This window comes from Myotis davidii, unplaced genomic scaffold (genome assembly GCF_000327345.1).
Source record: "Myotis davidii unplaced genomic scaffold, ASM32734v1 scaffold68, whole genome shotgun sequence".
Classification (NCBI taxonomy): domain Eukaryota; kingdom Metazoa; phylum Chordata; class Mammalia; order Chiroptera; family Vespertilionidae; genus Myotis; species Myotis davidii.
This window is the reverse complement of record NW_006300376.1, coordinates 883669-897409: the sequence shown is the minus strand read 5'-3', so window position 1 is coordinate 897409 and position 13741 is coordinate 883669. Positions and strand designations below refer to the sequence as shown.

The 13741-nt window shown below is 46.2% G+C and overlaps 1 protein-coding gene across 1 annotated transcript in view; it reads left to right on the top strand.

Annotated features, from left to right (window-relative positions):
- Positions 1–13741, top strand: part of ARMC2 (armadillo repeat containing 2) — an 89960-nt gene that overhangs the window by 6142 nt on the left and 70077 nt on the right. Inside the window, exons 4-5 of the mRNA XM_015572718.1 lie at positions 5303–5474; positions 11680–11887. Coding sequence (XP_015428204.1) covers positions 5303–5474; positions 11680–11887 — 380 coding nt within the window. The remainder of the gene's footprint in view (positions 1–5302; positions 5475–11679; positions 11888–13741) is intronic.

The following is a 13741-nucleotide window of genomic DNA, read 5'->3' as shown; positions in this document are numbered from 1 at the left end:
GACCTCACTAGTGCGCAAGTGCGAGCTCTTCAACATTCTAACAGGCACCATGATAGCGCAAAATCGCGAATTTTCAATGCATATGTAAAGAAATATACGGTAACCCGAATGTACCACACTCGCAAAATCGCACACAGCCAACCATACACCCAGTATGGTATCGCGATTCGCGATTTTGCGCTATCATACTGGGTGTATGGTCGGCTATGTGCGATTTTGCGAGTGTGGTAAAATCGCATAACAGCAAAATCGCATAAGAGCCGAGCATACACCCAGCAGCGCTGCTGATGCCTGAACGGTATGTGGAATGAAGTGGGCGGACATCGGGAGGCCACTATGGCACGGGGCAAGCACTATGGGCAGTCTATCTGAAGTGTACCTGGCACATAAGACGACCCCCCACTTGGAGGCATATTTTTCAGGGCCAAAAAATCGTCTTATACGCCGGCAAATACGGTACGTAAGGGTCTTAAGTATAATTCATTTTAAACAATAAAGTTTGGAGCTCCCAGTCGAGAAACTCTGAAAGTGGGGCCTCATACTACCTGCCCTTTGACAAAGGGAGGAATAAGGGGAAATAAGAGTGGGAGGATGGAGAGGGGGATAGAGAAGACAGGATAAAGGAGGAAGGTGCGGGTAGGGTATCTAATAGAGGATAAACTTGCCCAAAGAATTTATAAAGTCCTAACCAATTGAATTTCACACTATTTGGATCTAGGACACTTTCTCAGGCTTGTTTAATAATTTCTCAACCAGCACTCAGACAGGAAAGAGGGATCCAGAGAGCAACTCTTTCCAGCTCCTACATTTAACACATCAGCTCAACTCTGCGCTTGCACGAAAACCCTCCTTCTCTGTTTCTCCCCCTGTTTGTCTGTGGGCTGCCTGCACTCAGAAATGACCTGGGCTTCAGAGAGTGATGGGAAAACGAATGCCCCTGGTCCTGGCCACTGAGGCCTTGGCTGGCTGGTCTGACTGGCTCACCAGTGTTCCCATTAGCACGAGTGACCTTTTAAGACAGGGGAAAGCCTTGCAACGTAGTCTTCCCTTAACATTTACATCGACCTGCGCTGTAGGAATGCCTAGGCACACCTTTGTCCCTTCTTAGCAGCCCTCCACCTTTCCCAGCAGCTCTGAGACCAGGCTGTTGTGTGGTGGCAGCTATTCCTGGTTTCATTCTGCAGCTCTGGTTAGCTGGTATTCAGATTTATAGACGCAGGGGCAGCTGCTCTCATGCTTTGATTGCAGAAAGTAGGAAAAGGCATGGGACCATGTGAACAAATAGGGAATTGTGTCTTTCTTCACTATCACTGTCAAAACAGAATTCTCCCGGTGTCTCCCAACCTTACAAAGCCTTGTTATTTAAGTTCCAGGTATTTTTATTAAACTTTTTATTGACATACAGAAAAGACATAGATCCAAAGGGCGCAGCTTGAAAAATGTACACTAGCTCAGCACACTCGGTAAGCAGCACTCAAAGAAAATAGACCATTGCCAGCCTTTCAGACACCGCCTCCCCATGGTCACTGCTGTCCTCACTGCTCACAGCACATGTTAGTTCGAGCCATAATTTGTATATTTTACTGGAGGCCCAGTGCACAAATTCGTGCATGGGTGGGGTCCTTCAGCCTGGCCAGTGATGGGGGCCCATTGGGGCTGGCTGGCCGGGGGTTGGGGGGGAATGGGAGGTTGGCCAGCTGCAGGGAGGGGCCATGGGAGGTTGGCTGTGGGAGTGCACTGACCACCAGGGAGGAGCTTCTGTGTTGAGTGTCTGCCCCCCAGTGATCAGTGTGCATCATAGCGACTGGTCAACCAGTTGTTCCGGTCGTTCGATCTTAATGGTCGCTTAGGCTTTTATATATATAGATAGGAACCAAACTCCAAGTATTTGGTGAGTAAAACAAAATGTAATATATTTTTAAAAGATGGGGACTAAGAAGCCCATACTTTGAGGTTAGAGGAGATTCAGGGTGAGAAAAAGCAGACTAAGACAAAACAATGTCTTTCACTGTGTCTGGAAGGAGTGGTAGCATTACCTCCGTGAGTCACCTGCTGGGAGAGACAGAAGAGCCCAGGGTACCTGCGAGAGGAAATCATGGTAATAGAAATCATGTCTGATTGCCACATGCAGACGTCATGGGCTTGGGGGAATTTTTAATATTTGCTTTCTAACTTCCAAGAGGTGTGTGTGTGTGTGTGTGTGTGTGTGTGTGTGTGTGTCCCCGCGCGCATGCGCGCACTGCTGTTTTACAAATTAAATCATAGCAACTTTCTGGGGTGGGATGTCATAGACTCCCGTTCCCAACCTTCATGTATAACAGGGGACACCCCATGTTCCCAACTGGTGATCCCAAGGATCCAGGTCAGAAATCAGTCAAGGACCAAGTGCTGGGAGGAGAGCCGAGCCAGCCAGATCCCTTAGATGTTCTAGGAATTTTGCCTTCTTTCATTAGGTGGTTCTGTGAAAGTAGTCTCTCAGTCCTCAATGGACTGGAGCAGTTTTATCCACCGGAAGAAACCTTAAATTCTGACTTTGCAGTGTCCCTGATTATACTCAAGTCCCTGGTTCATGTCAAGACACACAACACGGGGGAGGAAGGTTCTCCAGTGAAGACTGAAACTTACTTGAAACCTTCTCTGAATTCTAAAATGCCACGAATCGTGTATGAAAACATTTTTACTGTTTAGCTCTATAAACACCATTTTGCTCTGCAACATGGAAGACCATTTTGTAGAACCTGACATGATAGAATTGATGGTTTCTTTAGTCGTTTTCCCTGACGAATTAAAAAATGCTTTACATGTGTCAGTTTGTATTTTAAGTAGACCAGTGAGGTGTATGTTTAAATGAGATAAATGATTTAGTAAAGGTCAACAGTAAACTGGAAGTAATTTGTCATTATGCCAACACTGGCTCGCGTTGTGCTAGGAAAATCCCACCTTCTATCAGGGAGCAGGGAAGGGGCTTTATCTTGCCATCAGAGGTAATTCAGCTATTGTCCTTTGGGTAAAACTTAGCTTTGCAAAAGCATTTTTCCCTTTATAAGACCTTTTATTTAGTGTCCAAAATTTTTAGAACAGTTATGGCATTTGTAAAAAAACAGAAACAAACATTTATTTATCTGCATTATTATTATTTGGCAGACTTCTTGGGCTTTGCTTTATATTCAAGGTACCTGCAGAGTATAGATGTTTTGAGATAAGAAAACTTCGTGTCTGCATTCAATATTGAGATTGTCCTAATGTATCTTATCTTCCATAATAATACCTAAAGCACTTAACTTTCCTGTTTTATATGCTTTTAGCTTTTTTGGTTACTCTTAGTTTCGTGGCCTAAGTCACATTCTAATGAATATTTTGCAATACATTAGGGAGAATAAAAAGTAAAGTGACTATTTAACAAACAAATATAGCAGAATTTATACAGGCAAATGAGTGTTGTCTCCTTCAGAATAGATGCCTCTGAATTCAGGATTTTTCTTCCGAGCAAAGTTGTGTCAGAGGCTAGAGCCTTGGCTTTGTGACTTAAAAGTAACTTGGAGCCAAATTCGGTAAATAATGAGTGAGTCACTCACATAGGGAAGGGAGCTAGCATGTCTGGAGCCTCCGTCACAGGAATTGTCTCTGTCAGTGTCCCTGCAAGAAGGGGACTCTGTCTCCATTTGATAGCTGGGCAAGTTCAGAGAAGTCAGTGGCCAGCCCAAGTTCACACAGCTCGGGAGTGGATTCCACTCCAGATCAGTTTGATTCCAAAGTCATTTACTCTTCCTCTATACTATGCTAATTATTTTATTTACCAGTTTTCTAGCTGTGTTTAGAAGAATGTGTCTCTAAAGTCATAACTAATTTTTTATGTGGTTCATGAACTGATTTCAGGTGCAAATGAACAAATATTTTGAGTACACCTGACACTAATATAAAATAATATTGAATGAAAAAAATATTGAATGTCAACTGTAATTGGAAAAGAAAAATTTTTTTGAAAAATGTCATCATTATTGAAATAAGTAATTCCTTGGAGGGCGAACTCTAGGATAGATGCCTTTGTTCTCTTAATGTATATAAGAAAAACGTGTTTAAAATTATGTGTCATATATGATAGATGACTTCACCCATTTTTCCAAATTATCTGACTTGACGTTCACACTGGATTTTTAAAATATTTATTGACAAACCTGTGGGATTGAGAGTCACTCATTTCACATATTTATGTAAGTGATTTGAGGAACTTGAACTTGATTATTTTTGGTTAGAGACCTCAAAAGCACTACTGCCATAAGATTGCTCTTTGGCAATTCTGCTAACAGAGACAGGTAATTCTGCTAACATTGGAGGGAGGAAGGACTGACCACCAGCAACACTGAAAGTGGGAGTTTAGGCTTCCATGAGGTTTTGGCCCTGGGTCAGAGGCCACTGCCACCTGGAGCTTAGATCTGAGGATGCACTGGGCAGCACAGTGCCTGGTGCTGGTATTTTTAAAAGTCTTTAAGGAATTGGGATTTTGCCAGTAATGTTTCTTTTCTAAGGATATCAGCATAGAATTCTAGTGATATGGAAAATAAGACATGTTTATGTCATAAGTCCAAGACAACTTCTTGCTCTTATGTTTTGTGACTTTAGTTTCTAAAATTTTATATCATTGCCTGGCCAGTGTTGCTCAGTGGTTGAGCATTGACGTGTGAACCAGGAGGTCATGGTTCAATTCACACACCCAGTCAGACACATGCCTGGGTTGCGGATTCGATCCCCAGTAGGGGACCTGGAGGAGGCAGGAGGGAGTCAATGAGTCTCTATCTCCCTCTCCTTCCCTCTCTCTGAAATAAGTAAAAATATATTTAAAAAATGTTTTTTTATATCATTAAAGAGTACTTCTGTGGAGTCCAAAATGTGTAATGGTCGTATTTATATTCCACATAGTTTTTGACACATATAGGTGCCCAATACATGTTTTCTGAACTGAATTGAACACATAAATTTGCAACGCATGTTGAATATACTCTCCCAAATGTTTTAGTCTCTCATGCAGATAGCTGTTTGCTAGCATGGATAAACTGTTGTTTTTTAAAAACACTAAGCAGGATGGTAGTGTAATTAATACAATGTATTTGACAAAGACAACGAACAAGAGTTATCTATATAACATATTGAGTAAGATGGCCCATGGGACGCAGAGCCCGGGGCGGGGACCAGCCAGGCAGAAAGCCCTGTCTGTGCTCAGCGGGAGGGGCAGGGCCAGCCCCAGGTGCCAGTCTGGTATGAGACACAGAAACTCACACCAGTCATTTAAACATTCTCTTTCCAGAAACCGAAAGCTCCGGCGTCTCCCACCACAGAAGGGGACCCCGGCCTTTCCTTCCCGAAGCCCCCGGTGGACCCCGTGAAGATGCGGAGGATAAGCAGCGCCCGGGCGCGCTTGTTCAGGGCGTCCTCCCAGGGGGCCCTTCTGCCAGACCGGACACCGCCTCCCGCCGAGCGTAAGGCCCAGTGACCACCTTTACACCTGGGGGCGGGCATGTCTCTCGAATTTGCACACAAAAGCTATTTTTATATCGTATTTTCAAACCCCATCTGATTTTTTTTTACATTAACTAGGACTTAGTTAATATTATGCAAAAGCTGGGTAAGAAATGTTGTTCACATATTTTTCTGGGTGTTTATAAATAATACCTAAATATCATAGTTTTCAAAAAACTGTTACTTGGTAGAAAAAGAATAGGAGGACAAGTATTTTCTAATGAACGGGTTTATCAAGATTGGATAAATGATTTTAAAAATTAGAGTTTAAGCAATTATTCATTTCATTAGGCATTTTTACGACTCATGTAATGTCCACTGAGCTTGGGTCTTTGGCAGTACCCCTCCGATCCCATGGGAAAATATAAGCAAAAGTTGAATGGGGCTTTTCGTGCTGTCGCAGAATTGCCGGCAGGTATCTAAATCTGGGGACGGAGGGGTATTCTAAGGTGTGGCCCCACCAGTTGGCATCATTCCCTGCCCAGGGCATGCTAAGAGTTTTCAAACCAAGCAACAGCAGTGGGTGACAATCAATTTAGTGGATCGCTCCAAACATTAAAAAAAATGAAGTAGACCAGCCTGTAGCGGAAAATGTCAGGGTGCACTGCAGACAACAAGGGGAATGAGTGTGGCTTCGAGAGACTTTTCCAGCCTCATACCTGTGTGTTCAGGGCCCTGTTGTAAATTTGCTATGTAGTACATTCATAGTCAAGCGTGTTATACATTTACTATTACTCTCCATGGTCAGAAAAGTCGGGAAACCACTTTGCCCGGGGCCAGCAGAACTGGCCCTCCTTCAGTTGAAGGCTTGGTGGAGGGCTGGCAGCAACCACACAGAGGAGGGACTGAGGATGGATGCCGAAGGCTGCGAGCCGCACTGAGGCGCCTCCTGGTTTCACATACAAGCCTTTCCTTGTAGTCATCAACATCTAAACGCAGCGCTCATGGGAGAGTCCAGATGTATGACTTCTTGTGAAAAATCTAACAGTCCAGCCACTCCAGGCCCCCTTTCTGTGCAGCCCCCAAGAGAATGACTGGAGCTGGGTATATCCACCCTGTTAGCCCCGGATGTGATCTGCTGTCCCCCATGTCGCCTGACCCCTCAGCTCATGTTCCTGTCTGGTTCCTGGGTCTCCAGAGATCCCTCCCTGACAAACCTGAAGAGGTAGCATCAAGGAGAGAAAAGACAGGCAGTGCAGGGTGTGTGTGTGTGTGGTGTGTGTGTGTGTGTGTGTGTGATGCAGTGATGTGTAGTGCAGGAGAGTCGTCCTGCTATGGATGCAGGAGCTGAGGCCAAAGGCCACGCAGGCCAGGCTGGGGGAAGGGCCCGCTCTAAGCTGCTTGCAGGGAAAAGCCAGGGCAGGGTCTAGGCAAGGGAGACACACCATCCGCCTTATGTTTCTCAGTGTCGGGGCACATTACAGTCACCTGAGCCACTTTCACAGGCTCCACACTGGGCCCTACCAGACCAGTTCATCAGAAGGGAGCGGTAGCTGCAGGAGCAAAGCCCTTGACAGGGTGAGAGGGGTGGGATCAAGGTTGGGGGTGAAGGCAGACGCAGAGAGGAGCAGGGTCACTTCTTGTGAACAGGATGGCAGAGCTGGTGTAAGAGCTACTAAATGGCCGTTCGTTGGGTGGCTTTGATCGCGAATGCTGCAGCTGCATGTAACACTTTTAACTCTTGGAAGCTCACCCTGAGAGCCCTGCTGCTTACCGAGCTACTCACGGCTTTGTGAAGGTGCCTGAACAGGTGGATGTGTCACCCACCACCTCGTCTTCTGTGCTTCCCTCATGGCTTAGCTCCTCCCCTCCTGGGCCCCCTGGCCCTTGGCCACAGCACCCCAGTTGTGCTCAGAAGGTGCCGTGGGCAGCAGGTACCCTGTCCCAGCACCGAAGCCATCTTTGCGCCTCCAAGCTGCCCCAAAGCACGTCTTTGCTGCGGTTCTCTTATCCACCCTGTTTGCAGCGGCCCCACCTCACCATTTCCACCATCCCCTGGGTCTGTGTCAGCACTCAGGAAGCTATGGCAGCTAAAGGCATTGTCCCTTTAAAAGCGCACATTGCCCCATCAACAAAAACGCTGCCGCGCTCTAGCCTTGCGGCCACTGTCATCCGTGCAGTGGCTCCCTGGGCTGGCTTCAGTCTCTGCTGTGTACAGAAGGGACCCTCTACTGGGTGATTGTCAATGGAACCATGTTCACGGAGATGGAGTGGCGTCCCTCTCTTTGGTGGGAAGTCCTTTGCAGCTGACACTGCCACGGGCAGGGCTCGGGGTGTGGTGACAGGCTGGGAATTTCCAATCTACAAAAATGAAAGGGGAAGAGATGTGTGTGCCGTCTTCTTGGGCCAGCAGTTTAGTTGCTCTGGGGTTTTTGGCTGGAGAGGGCAGTGTTGTGACAGCTCCCCGGTTATCCACACCAGACAGAGACCGCAGTGCCGTCTGCACCCGCTCACCCATCCCGGTCACCTTTGCCATCACCAGCCCCTCCCGGGCCTCCTAAATGGGCTTTCTAAATACTGCTTGGGTCTGCTCTCCTGTCCCACCTCCGCCTCACTGCCTTGATCACCTCCGGCCTTGTCCCTCGTCTCTGGCCCTCCTGTCTTGCTCCACCTCACCCTCTGCGGGGGCTGCAAGTGGGTCAACACAAGGTCGCTTGGAGCAGCCAGCACAGCCTGGGGAAGCCAAGCTCCCACCCAGATGTGGCTGTGGGCCGTCTCCCTTTATCTCACCGGACCACAGAAATCATGTTCTGTGTGTGCCATCAGGGATCAGAGGTCAGGAAGCAAACAAAAATCAGATTGCGTCATCTTCTTGCTAAAAAACCTTCAGAGGGCCCCCTGCGCCTAAAGGAGTGTTTGCCAAACTGAGTTCTAGGGAAATTCTAGCAAAATATGAATAGCTTTTCCTTGGAAAAAGAGCTCAGTGCTGAAATAGGTGCACTCACGTTCTCTCCCCCTCGGAGACTCGCAATACACATGGGCATGTTCAGAGAGTCGGTAAAGCCCCTCTGGTAGAGGAAGCGTTTAATTTTAATTCCACCCAGCATTTCACAAGTCGGCTTGGCTCTGGAATCTGTCTTTTGGGGAACACAGTTTGAGAAACACTGACCTAGCACAGACGTTGGCAAACTTTTCCTGTGAAGGGCCTAATAGTAAATATTTTAGACCTTGTAGGTCACACAGTCTGTACGTCTGCTCAGCTCTGCCCTTCTGAAAAGCAACCATAGACTGATTTGTGGCCAGCGAAATTTGAATTTCATATAATGATCATGTTACAAAACATGTTTTTTTTCTTTTGATTTTTACCCCCAACCATTTAAAAATATGAAAACCATTCTTAGCTTGCAGGCTCTACCACCATGGGAGGTGGGCCAGATTTGGTGGTAGTTTGCTGACTCCTGGTCTGGAGGATGAAGCCCCCACTCCTTGCATGTACAGCCCTGTTGTGATCTGGCCCCAGTCAGGCCCTTCTCTCAACCCTCCCTGGCCTAGCCCACCCCACAGTCTATGCACCAACAATGTGGAATTCCTTGCATTTCCCCACACCCACCCATCCTGTTGTTCCGAGCCTCATGCAGGACCTGCTGTAGAATTTGTTGGACCTAGTGCTAAATGAGAATGTGGAGCTCTTTGTTAAAAAAATTATTCAGAATTTCAAGACGGCAACAGCAAACATTAAGCCAGTACGGGGCCCTTCTCAGCAGGGGCCTGCTCGACTATCCAGTTTGTACACACAAGAGGCTGGCTGGGACTCGAAGCTTTTGTTCCTCCTTCTCAGAACTCCTTTTTGCCTCCTGTTAACCCTTCAAAATGCTTCTCAGGCCCCACCTCCTCTCTGAATCTTTCCCCGACCAACTCCCAACCTCTCAGGACTCCCCCATTCTCTCTGTCACCCTTACCGGGCTCGGACCACCGCACTTGTCTGTACGGCATGTCTCTCTTTACCCAGGTCTGCTTCTCTGTCTCCCCTACTAGGCTGAGCAACTTCAGAGGTGAAGAGGTTTTTCTCTCATTGTAGCCAGAGAGACTAAGACAGGATCTGGTATACAGCAGGCGGCAGAGAAGTGTCTGTGGGCTGGAACCGCTCCTGCATGGTAACGCCGGCCCATACAGAGCTAGTACAGCGGGCTGCAGAGATTGGCCAGGGAGACGTGGATCATCGCCACAGGTGCTCAGCTGAATGGCGGCGCTCCATCGGGAGCAGGAGTGAGCCCCAGGCAGCCTGCACTGTGGTAGTAGCGGCCAGTATGACGATTCATAACAGTAGCAACATTACAGTTATGAAGTAGCAACGAAAATAATTTTATGGTTGGGTCACAACATGAGGAACTGTATTTAAAGGGCCAGAAGATTGAGAATCACTGCCCTAGTAGCTTGTGAAGATAAAGGGGCTGCAGCTCCTTCACCTCTCGGGCGGGTGGGTTTCCCCCTCCAGGACAGTAGCCCATGGCAGCTGGGACTTCTTGTTCACCACTGGGCCACCAGCACCTGGAGCAGCACCTGGCCCTCTGGCGTGGGTGCTGAATAAATATTCAAGGAGTGGATGGATGAAAGAAACAAGTGCTAAGATATAGGCACAGGCTAAAGATTCTTTGTGATCGAAACAGAATGTGTGCCTTGTAACTCAGTAGTAAAGACCTCTAAGGGAGCCTGCACTGTGCAGAGAGCCCCGGGCCAGCAGCCAGGATTCCGGAGTTCCATGAATAGTAACGACACTGACGTCTAGGTTTTAGTGTGATAAGTCACTAGGTCATGTCATTTAATTCTCACCACGTCCCCAAGAAGTGGGCACCACGGAGGAAGGTGAGGGAAAGGTTGAGTGGCCTGCTCGTCACACAGCCTGTGCTTGAGCCCACGTCTGCTGAAATGCAAAGCCTACTCTCTTCCCACTGTACTGTCCTGCTCTCCCTGAACTTCCCCTGTGACCTCACACTAGTCACTTAAGCTATTTTCTCCTCTGAAAAATGAAGATGAGCCTAGCCAATTTTTCAGGTTTCCTTCGGCTTTACAATTCAGTGTGTGGACGCAAGGAGCTTGGTCGGAAGCGTAGCCTAGGTGGTTTTGTTGTCGGTTTTCATTGGTTTGTTGGTTCAAGTGCAGAAAAGGAAACCTTGAGTTGCTTTGGAAAAGCTTGCAGAACAGTATTTTTCTATATGAAGCTCATTCCCCCTTCCACTTTGCAAACATATTTTATCACAGACCAGAGTAGAGCAGAGCAGCATGGATAAGCTGTCCCTCCTGGTAAAGAAGCCGTGTTGTATTATAAGTGTCAGGCTCTGCAGTTGTAAACAAGGCATGTGTTTCGGTTCAGAGGCTGACATCTTTTTGCAACTCTATCTTGGTCCCCTTCAGAAAGCCTGGGAGGGCTTCAGCACACCCCTCCGTTCATCACCTGGAAATGATCTGCCACGACCCAGCCCAGCCCCTCTGACCACCTCTCCTCCTCTCCTCCCCTCACACACTCCCTGCCTGCTGTTCCTGGAGCATGTCAGGCACAGCCCTGCCTTAGGGCCTCCGCGTCTGCTTCCCCTCTGCTGGCAATCCTGTCCCTCAGCATCTGACGGGCAGGTGCCCCACCTCCTTCAAGGATCCATCTACCATGTCCACCCATTGCCAGTCCTGTTTACCCTTCTCCACTTTTCTACTTTTGCTTTTTTCCATAACACTTATCCGATATACCTTATTTATTATGGTGTATTACTTATTATCTGTTTATTCAGATGTAAGCCCTATGAGGTCAGGGATCTTTGGTTTGTCACTGATGCATCCTACGTGCCTAGGACAGTGCCTGACATCAGGGGGCACTCAATAAATATCTTTTTTTGAATCAGAAATTACTAACATGATTACATGTAGGAAGAGGATGTGATGCAGAGTATGTATGTGGACTTAGGTGGTTCATAAATCTAACTTTAAGCGTTTGCCTTAGGTAGACCCCAAGCTAATAGAAATAAGATCCTCTTCATTTTTACCTGCTGCATTGATGATGCCAAGCCTAAAATAGTGGTGAGGTCTTATATGGCCAGGGACGTTGTATCCATACTTGATTATAAGTGACATGTAATTTTTGAATTGTGTACATTCTTAGATTTTAAAAAAATATTGAAAGATGGTGATTCCTAAAATAAGAAATGCTTTGACAAAACATCTCCTTGGTTATTACAGGAAAGAAGACAGTGGAATCCAAAGACACAGTTAGGATGGGGGACTCTCCGGTGAAAATCAGTGGGATTTATTTAACAGAACCAAAGGCCGTTGGCCACTTAAAGAGTCACCCACTTCAGCTAACGTATGATGGAGGCTTCAGAGAAATCAAGGAGCAAGAAATGTTCGAAGGGGCAACATCCTTGCCATCTCATCTGAGAAGCGGAGGGTCAGTGTTCTTTTTATTTGATTTTTCTGGCGAGGGCAGCGATGTCATTTACCAGTTTGTTTTCTAACTTATGTAGATGATTGGTTCACATTTTCTCTTTTATATAAAGCAAATCTTAAGTTAGCGGTACATGAGAAGGAAAGGCTTCTTCTCACAGCTGCATGGAGTTGATTTTACACCCCCCCCCCCATTTAACCCTTAGGAGAATATTTGCTCATACTTGCCTAGATGCTGCTCTGATAGGACTGTCAGGTTAAAGTCCTGGCTTCAGTTGCACCAGTGGTTCTCAACCTTCTGGCCCTTTAAATACAGTTCCTCATGTTGTGACCCAACCATAAAATTATTTTCGTTGCTACTTCATAACTGTAATGTTGCTACTGTTATGAATCGTAATGTAAATATCTGATATGCAGTATGGTCTTAGGAGACCCCTGTAACTGATATGCAGGATGGTCTTAGGAGACTCCTGTGAAAGGGTCGTTCGACCGCCAAAGGGGTTGCGACCCACAGGTTGAGAACCACTGCCTTAGGTCTTCTCCTTCAGACCTTCCTTGCTCCACCTGCCATCCATCTCCAGGGAGGGGCCTCCCAAGCCTCTCCCACACAGCCCTGTCCTGCCTGGCCAAGTCCCTGGGCCACTTTTTATTAAGAAGGGATCTGCAAGTGTGTTTCCCCCATGACTTTTCATTCCTTCAAAGTATTAGCAACAAAACCAACACTGACAAACTAATTCATGATTTATATTCTGTTGGGTGATAATGGATATTAATCAATTAATACTGTAAGAGAACTTTTTAAAAAATATATATTTTATTGATTTTTTTACAGAGAGGAAAGGAGAGGAATAGAGAGCCAGAAACAGGGATGAGAGAGAAACATCGATCAGCTGCCTCCTGCACACCCCCCACTGGGGACATGCCCTCAACCAAGGCACATGCCCCTGACCGGGACCGAACCCGGGACCCTCCAGTCCCCAGGCCGATGCTCTATCCACTGAGCCAAACCGGTCAGGGAACATATTTTTAATTATGGCACCAAAATACCTGAGTGTGGATGGAGACTCATTTTAAGAAATGTCACGGTTATAATTACACAGTTGATTGTTTTCTGTAGGGGTAAAAACAGAGGGGCTGTCAGAAGAGACAACATGGATTTTACGTGTGTGTGTGTTTGTTTCCAAGGAGCATAGCAGCCACTGATCATGAACCAACAGATGCCAGGAAATCCTTCCCTTGTTTTGATGAGCCCAACAAAAAGGCAACTTATACAATATCTATCGTCCACCCCAAAGACTATCAGGCCCTTTCAAATATGCCGGTGGAGGTGAGTATTTTTTTAAAAATTGTTTGTTTATGAATGTAGTTAGTTTAAAATATCAGGTAAGTTACCTGATTTGCTATGAAAGAACACTGCTGAATTCTAAAATTAAATGTGCTCTAGTGGCTTATTTAGAGGTGTCAGAATACATTTCCTTTGAATTCCTAGAAGTCTTTATCGCAGGAGATCACAGTCCAGTCAAAAAGCCACACTGGGTTTTCTAAGTTAGAGAGAATACAGCAGGCATATACCAGCTGGGCTCTGCTTTACTGAAAGAATGACAAATATATGGAAAAATAAAGGAATTGAAGACTGAAAAATATTCAAGGGTCTCATCACTATTCTTGGTTTGTATTTGAATATAAATTCAGCTTTTAAAATAGAAATATTGCAAAATATCATCACTTAAATATTGGTGTGCAGAAGCCACTCCCAGGGAACAGTGTACCCATAGATTTTCTGGTGAATTAGACGTGCTCTTTAAACGTTTAAAAAATAGGCAACAACAAGTTCTGTTTGTATAATCTACACATAAAT